This window comes from Chelonoidis abingdonii, chromosome 17 (genome assembly GCF_003597395.2).
Source record: "Chelonoidis abingdonii isolate Lonesome George chromosome 17, CheloAbing_2.0, whole genome shotgun sequence".
In the NCBI taxonomy this organism is placed as follows: Eukaryota; Metazoa; Chordata; order Testudines; family Testudinidae; genus Chelonoidis; species Chelonoidis abingdonii.
In genome coordinates, this window is record NC_133785.1 from 3,854,205 (window position 1) to 3,862,991 (window position 8,787).

Consider the following 8,787-nt stretch of genomic DNA (forward strand, 5'->3'; position numbering starts at 1 on the left):
GTACGGACTTACATTGGTGTAACTACGTTGCTCAGGGGTGTGAAACATTCAACCTAATCCACAGTGTAGACAGTGCTATGTTGGCGGGAGAGCTTCTCCCATTGCCATAGCCATCTCCTGGCGGTGGATTAACTATGCTGATAAAATGTTGCATAGCAGCTTTTCCTAAATTTAGTCGAGGCCTAATCTCTTTTTGTCCTATGACTGCGTGGGTGGAAGCAGGCTAGTCTTCCTTGATTGGTCCCTTACAATAGGTGCTTGCATGTAGCTGTGATGCCGGGAGTCCCCTTCCCTGTAGGTGAGCTTCTCAGCTGCTCCACCCACTTTGTCTGGCTAGTACCCTGGAACCCCCAGGGCTACACATCCCTGTGTCACAGGGGCAGGGGGGGACCCAACCTGAGCTAGGTGCATGGAGGGACCGGGCCCCCCTGGTAACACAACTCCCACTGTCCATCAGCTGTGGGGAGTAGGCGCCCTCTGGCACGATCCCCTCGGCCCCGTGGGTGGGGCTGGGGTTGTGACTTGGGCGGGGTTGCGAGCGGAGCCCAGCGAGGGAGCGGGCTAACGCGGGGGGGCGATAGGCAGGCCCCGCCCCTTTGCGATGGCGTGGGCGAGGGGCGGGGCCAGGGGACCGAGCTCGTTGTGCCGGGCGCCGCCGCGGCTCTTTGGCGGGGACGGACGGATGGATGGATGGACGGGCGGGTTGTGGGCCTGCGCGCTCTCGGGGCCATGCGGAGGCTGCTGCCGCCGCTCCGCCGCTGGCTCGGGGCAGGCCGGCCGGGCCACCCGTGGACTGTCCGCGGGGAATTCTGCCTGCGACTTCCGCCATGGTTCGCGCCGCCGCTGCGCCCGACCCCGGGAGAGCGGGGAAAGCACCCACAGGTAACGGCCGAGCCGGGTGCGGCAGGCCGGGTGAGGCGGTATTCGGAGACGCCGCTCTCCGACACCCCGGGGCAGAGGGCTTTGTGGCGCGGGGCGGCTGCAGACATCCCCCGGCGGGCGCACGCAGACGGCGATCCCCGCCAGTCTGCAGGGCGCTGCGGGAGGGTGTATAGGCCGGCTTTGCCCCATTCCTCCACGGCTGCGCTTAATGTGGCATCGGGTGGCCGCACCGGCGTGAAACCGAAGCAGCTCGATATCCGAGCCGGGCGTGGCCGTGGGTCCTGTCCCACTGAGGTTTAACATCTCGCTGTCCTAGAAAGAAGGGATCTGGCGTGGGTGCGCAGGCTCTGGAGGGTTCTCCTATTTGGCCAGCTGTCATGTGGCATGCGCAGCCTCAGTTCCTGTGGCTATCGAGACCCGTTAAATAATTAGTGTGGTGTGTCAGTCACTATGTATGATTATAAATCTTTTGGGGTTAGTGACGTCATGGGTATAAATCTATGGACCGGTGTATGATCTTAGTGCATAATAGTCGACGAAGTTTCATACAAATATTCTGATATAGCAACGAATAACGGAAATCCATTGGCTAGTGTGCTTCTTGATAATTCTGATTTTGCAAAGTTATTACAGGTAATTCATATTGTCAAGTGTTGTATCATAAGAATGTAATGTTCAACCAACAGGAAATGATCTATGACAAGCAGCAGAGAAGTCCTGTGGCAACCTTATAGATAACACGAGGTTTTTGGGAGCGTGAGCTTCGTGGGTGATATACCCCCTTCGTCAGCACGCAGGTAGGAAATATCCAGGGGCAGGCTATATATATGCTAGCAGCAAGCTAGAGATACACGGTAGTTCGTCCAGGGAAGGTGACCTGTTGCTATGCAGTAGACGGTGGTTGAAAACAAGGAGGAGATAACTGGTTCTGTATATTGGCAAGCATTCACCGTCTTCTGTTAGTCCAGAGCTGATGTGTCAAATGTTGCAAATGACTGAGCTCAGCAGTTTCTCTTTGCATCTGGTCCTGCAGTTTTTGCTGCAGATAGGCCACGCTTAAGGTCTGCTTATATGTGCCAGGGATGTGAAGTGCCTCTCCTACGTTTGTATCAGATTGCATTCCTAGATATCTGTATTTTGTGATCCATTTATCCTTTTCACGTAGTGACTCGTCCGTGGGCCGACTGTAATCAGCAGAGGCGGCATGCGTGGCATATATGATGAGGTATTATTACATTGGTGGACGGGTACAGGTGAATAACCCAGTGAATGGTGTGGCTGATCTGTTAGGTCCTTGGATGGTCGTCACTGGTGTAAGATTTATGTGGGCAGATCGTTAGGATCCGAGGTTGTTGCTCAGTGGATTTGGTTCCTGAGCTGGAGTACTATTGGTGCGAGTGTGCGAGTTGCTGGTGAGAATAGTTTCAGGGTTGGCAGGTTGGATTGTGGCTGAGGGACTGCGCCTCCACCCAGACTGTAAAAGTGTGTGATTCATTGTCCAGGATTGGGTTGTAGATCCCTGATGATTGCGTTGGAGGTTTTAGCTGGGGGCTGTATGTGATGGCCGAGTGGAGTCCTGTTTCTGTTTCTTTCTTGGGTTGTCCTTCAGTAGGAGGCTTGTGGAGTAACGTCTGGCTTGTTGATCTGTTTCCCTAATTTCCTCGTGCGGGTATGTGATAGTTTAGAGAATGCTTGTGGAGATTTTGTAGTGTGGTCTCTGTCTTGAGGGGTTAAGAGCGACTGCGGTTGTACTCAGTGCTTGGCTTAGACAATGGATCGTGTGACTGTGCCGGGGTGGAAGCTGGAGGGCATGAAGGTAGGACGATACCGCGGTGTCGTAGTTTATCGACGATATGGTCGGTGTTAATTGACAGTCGCTTATTTGCACGGGTGTTCAGAAAGTGGCTCCCGTGTAGAATTGCGTCCAGGCGAGGTGTGTGTGAGGTGGACGTTGTTTGAAATTCGTGGGCTGGAATTCTTTCTAGAGTACTCCTTCCCATGCGGTCAGATGATGAAGATGTCATCAATGTAGGTACAGGTAGAGAAGGGGTGTGAGTGGACGAGCGCTGAGGAAGCAGGTTGTTCCAGGATCAGCCATAAAAAGTAAGGAAATCTAATAATCTTTGTAAACCATGAAATTTGTATGGATCATAGACAATGTTTAAATGTAAATTACACTAAGAAAAATTTTCTTTAGTGCTCTCTATAGTTTTGTTTATGGTCCATAACACATCCAGGGGGAGTAAGAATTTGCAAAGCAAAATATTCTGGTACTCAGATTCATGGACAAGACTTGTAAAAACTGAGAGATCTACTCCTGTTCAAACATAGATATGTGGGAATGTGAAACATAAGTTACTTGACGAGAGTTCCTTGTTCTTGTTTCATATACTTTCACAGCGCTGTCGTCCTTCATAAATCGATGCCCAAACAATCAAGCTAGAGGGATGATAGTAATTGTATATAAACAGTTACATAGTTGAATATGATGTCTGACACAAACAAGAGTCTTGGCCCTTCTCCTTGCCCTAAAATGCCCAGTAACTATTAGCATGGTGGTATGGTAAGTGAATAGGAGTCAGTATTTTGTACCAAATACATTATGCCTTAAGTAATAATAAATAGGAACTGTAAGTTTGCAAAAACCTATCTGTGAGCCTGCAGTAGAACATTGTTTTAGAATATGGTCGAAAAAAAACATGTTTCTCGTTCAAAATCTGAGGCATTAGAATACATGCTGTCCATCGGCTATAGTCTTGATACATTTGTTTACGTAATATACAGTTTCCAGTTGAATGCGGATTTTAGTTACAAATAAAGCAGCAGAGAATCTGTGGCACCTTAAGACTTAACAGACGTTTTGGAGCATGAGCTTTTCGTGTGGGTGAATACCCACTTCGTCGGGATGCATGGTCCTATGTGGGTATTCACCCACGAAAGCTCATGCTCCAAAACGTCTGTTAGTCTATAAGGTGCCACAGGATTCTCTGCTGCTTTTACAGATCTAGACTAACACGGCTACCCCTCTGATACTTAGTACAAATAGGCATTTAAAAAAAACCAGCAAAAAACCCAGCCATGTTTCTTGAGCACTGGTCCAAAATTGTCCTGTTTCAAATTATTTGAAAGCTTGCTAATTAGTGCCATCTTGCAAAACTATATACACCGGGGGTAAGAAATGGTGTGTATAGCTTTTTATTTTTGGCCAGAAGAATAAAGTATTAGGGTTTTATTTTGTATTGTAATGGGTAATAGGCAGGTGAGTAGACTTTTCTGCCTGTCATCATCTCTGGACTGTATTGTTAGTTTTTTCTTTGGCTTTCCTTTATGTTGATGTTGCATCTGAATGCGTTAGGTGTGTGCATGTCAATGTACCACAATAACTATTTACATTCTCTAAATATTGTAATTTTTTTAAAAGCAGAGGTAAAGAGATAGACAAAACTGAAAAAAATGTTTTCACTCAAGATTTGAAAATAGATGGAAAGGTGAGAGGACAGAGCTACAGAAAGTTGAAGCAACTCAGGTATTTTGTAAAGTGTGGTTTTGTACTGACTGACAGTAAAGATTCAGGGTAGACTGACTTTGTATTTCCACGTGTGCCAAGAAAACAAGATAGGTGACGGTGGTCTGCCCAACTGAGACCCTTGGAGGTCATGAAAAAGAGACAGTCATCAAGGGAAGAGGAGATGATGTGGATGAGCACCTCAGTAGAATTTTTTTGTTTTAACATTTTCTTCAGCTTCTGGTACCTAAGCTAGAAATGTGTCCTTCCAGTGGATTTCTGTTTGTAATGATTACATTTTTAAATTGTGCGATAAGAGTATGTGTTCCTTGATAGACCTTTATAGGAATTGCTTTGTCACTTCCAGGGGAAGAAGGGGGAAACACTGGGAAATTAAGGGGATGGGGTGGGAGAAGGAAAGTAAGCTGTATGCAGGAGACCCAGGGATTGAAGAGCACCTCCTCCTGCTGCCACCTTTTTCCTGATCTGGTCTCTGGCACTGACTAGCAAAAGTAGCTCACCAGAGCCTGATGGACCACACTGAAGCTTCTATTTAAAATATTGACTTTAGATCAGATAATTTTTATTCTGTGTGCTAGATCTCAACAAGATTAATACAATAAACTTAGCTCATTTTTTTTGTCATACTGAAAATTAGTTTTAAAAAAGGTCATTTTTGGAATTCAAACATTTTTACCCACCTCTTGTTGGAAATAAACTATGGCCCACAGGCCACATCCAGCCCACGGGACCTTACTGCCTGGTCCTTGAGCTCCCAGCCAGGGAGGCTAGCCCCTGGCCCCTCCCCCATAGCCTCAGCTCGCCGTGCCACCAGCCTGACCCCTATCCACATCTCCACCCTCTGATAGGCCCCCCTGGGACTCTCATGCCTATCCAACTGCCCCTGTCCCCTGACTGCCCCCTGGGGCTCCCTGCCCCTTATCCACCGCACCCCCTGCCCCCTTACCATGCCACTCAGAGCACCAGGACTGGCAGCTGTAAGCAGTACTCTCTAAGTAGCATGTTCCTACCGGGAGCAATTTAATACACTGCACCTGGCCTGCCATACACTTTCGGAATCCCAATGTGACCTCAGGCCAAAAAGCTCGCCCACCCCTGAGATATCTGAAGAAGAAAATCTACCTTGATCCAGCTCTCAGTTTTGATGCTGCTGTTCTTTTTTTTTTTTTTTTGTTGGTGATGGAGGGCAACAAAATCAGGCGTATAATGGAAACTTAATTGCAACTTGTAACTGTGGAATGCTGCTCTACAAGGCATCCATGTTCTGTATAATACAAGGGGTTTTCAAATTTTGACCCTACATTTCAAAGCAATATCTCTGCTCTGCCTTCCAGAACATTAAGAAAAAAATAAACTATTTAAATTAATTTTTCCTTCTGTTTGCTTTTGTAAATACACAGTCACTCCTAAGCCAAAGAGAGATTGAAACTCTTGAAGCAGTAGTGAGAAGAAATGATTCAGTGACTTACAGATAGGTCAAATGGGGAAATACAACGTAAGTGGTTATTTCCTTTTTCAACATATTGGAGAGGAGACAGAGCAGGTCAGTCAATATGAGTAGTAGTGAGTGGTCAGGACTGTTGACAGTAGGTGGATGGGGCAGAGAGTAGTCTATGTAGTTTAGTAAAGCTAGTAGATAGTTTTGCTATCACAGCTGTGTCTGCATGGGCATTTTTCATGAACTCTCCCAGTATTGCACTGTCAATGGAACAGTGGGAGATGAGGGCACTCATGTAGTTCAACCATTGGCATTTCTGCCACTGTCCACTGCTTCAGCTCAAAAAAGCTTTAGATAACAGCCACTTGGTGCTGGCTTTACATTAGCACTCCTGCTATTGCTGTCACTGGTGAAACTGTACTAATGTTAGTGCAGTGGTGGGTAGATGAGGCTAAGGCATCTAGAAAACCATTAGACACAGAGATGAAAATTGAATTGCCAACTACTTTGCATTCACTTTGTGTTTCTCGAATGCGGCCACATGTGGTCAAAAGGGGCTTTTCGTGCAGCCACAGCCTCCTGGGCTGTGATGGGGGGTTGAGGGGGAAGCAGTGATCCCTCTTCCAGGGCCACAGTAGGGGTTGGACCCTGCCCTGCTTCAGAGACAGAAACACTGGAGGTGTAGGCAGCTGGTGAATTTGCCACTTTCCCTGGGGCGGGTGGGCAGGCTTTGGCCACGGGGCTTCAGGCTCCGTCCAGGTGATAGCAAGCTCTGGTCCCAGGCTTACCATCCATGCCATTGTCTCTGGGGCCCGTGGCGTCCCTGCCCAACTCCCCATCCAGGGCTTAATTTGTCCCAGAGCTTGCTGGAACTGAGTGTGTCTCCTGTGAAAAGTGATATTAACAAACACACAAATATCTCTTTTCACAGCAGCAGACTTACTATCTAGCAAGATTTAAAAAAAAAAAAGGGAGAGGGCAACCAAAAAAGCAAAAGAAACAACAACAAAAGACAAGAACTTGCAAAGCACCCTATTTGTGTTTCTATTCTGTTTAGGTCCAGTAAAGACTAGAGACCACTGTGCATTATTTTTATAACTGAGTCTGAAAAAACCCTACATAAATTACATGTATGTATATGTGCATATTTATTTTTTCTAAAGTTAATTATTTTAGGAAAAATTGTCAGCGGGGCCACCAGCAAGAGTTGGTGGCCGCACTCTGAGGCTACCAAAAAAAATTGTTGCGAGAACCCCTGCTTTAGAGGCCCCTCAAACAAAGAAAAAGAAACTTGATGCCTCTTTGAAATTACTATCTTTAAATGAGTTGTCATGACCATACTGTACATTTGTTGGAACTTAGTTGACATGCTGAAGAAGGCATGAAGAGAAGCTATATTTGGGTGTATAACCAGAAGCAGCCTTCAGCCCAAAAACTATTCAGTTGTCTAATCTTCAATGTTTTGGAGCAGGACTGGGACTGAGAAAGAAGTGTGTTACAGATTGAACTATCCGTGTTACCAACTCCTAGCAGCTAATTTGAGTCTTCAGAGGAAAAACTGGTTTTTAAATGCTGTATAAAATGGCTCAAATCAACTCCTCCGGTTACCATAACATTAAGTAGGGGTTGTGCTTAATCAACTGTGCTCCTGTTGTCATCAGCTTACTCAGAGAATATCAATGCTTCAACTGCAATATAATTCACTTTTTACGTATGTTCCTTAAATCAAAAATGTAATTTGCTTTTCCCTTGCCAATATCTGTCACATTTGGTGAGTCTTCCCAACTGAGGTAATAGCCTGAAGAGAGAGCCTTTTTCATCCACTGATGAGGTGCTATAGTTCTACCTGTCATAAACCAGTGATTATCTAAAGCTTTCTAAAAATCTGTCATGAGGTTTGCCAACCAATCTAATAAATAGATTAAGGATTTGCTAATAAAGCAGCCTTCTGTGTGCCAGTCTTCTGACAAATGCAGTGTATTTTTGCATAGATCACTTGATTTTTCAAACAAAAGGAAGAAATTAAGAATGATACTTACGTTTTCTCATGAGCTGTGTGAGTATCATGGTATGCATTTCCCCTCCTTGTTCTCATAGCACTATTTGATGAAGTGGATATTGTTAGGAGAGAGTTCTTGTGTTTTGTAACGAAAAATTTAACTCATACATTTTATAGTTTTACAGTCTTGAATATTTAGTACTTTTATATATGCTCTGTGTATTTAGCAGCAGGCAGCTTATGCAGCAAAATCTAACTTTGAATAAACCAAAATTCCTTGCTTTAAAACTGATCTTCCCCATTCTTCGCTTTCGCTTTTTAATCTTGTTCTGTAGGCGCACTTCTCAATGATTTCACTTGTGAAATGTTTGACATGCTGATGTATTAAAGATTGCAACATTACTATCTTTATCTCACACCAACACTTGCAGGGTTTTTTTGCCAATCAATCACCATACAAATTAAAGCATGTTAAAGTGCTTTGAGGAAGTCTGCTTGTATGATCCTGGAGAATATGCACTTTTGAAGAACACTTAGATTGTAAATTAGTACCTGTCATGATATCTTTCCCCAATCTGAACCTTAGCGTCCAAACATGAGGTACCAGCATGAATTCCTCTAAGCTTAATTACCAGCTTAGATCTCATATGCTGCCACCAATCGGACTTTGAGTGCCTGATAAACTCTGGTCCCCCAAAACCTTCCCTGGGGATCCCCAAGACCCAGACCTCCTGGATCTTAATACAAGGAAAGTAAACTCTTTCCCACACTAGTGCCTCTCCTAGGCTTTCCCTCCCTGGGTTACCCTGGAAGATCACTGGGATTCAACTCCTTGAATCTTAAAACAGAGGCTTTCCACCTCTACCCCTCCCCTCTTTCCCTCACCCAGAGGCAATACAGATTCAAGCTCCGTGAATCTAAACAAAGAGATTCCCCCTTTTC

At 45.5% G+C, this 8,787-nt stretch overlaps 1 protein-coding gene across 1 annotated transcript in view; it reads left to right on the top strand.

Annotated features, from left to right (window-relative positions):
• Positions 1 to 686: 686 nt before the first annotated feature.
• The window catches only part of LOC116839628 (haloacid dehalogenase-like hydrolase domain-containing 5), a 47,110-nt gene continuing 39,009 nt past the window's right edge, over positions 687 to 8,787 (top strand). Inside the window, exon 1 of the mRNA XM_075073155.1 lies at positions 687 to 882. Coding sequence (XP_074929256.1) covers positions 691 to 882 — 192 coding nt within the window. The 5' untranslated portion in view covers positions 687 to 690. The remainder of the gene's footprint in view (positions 883 to 8,787) is intronic.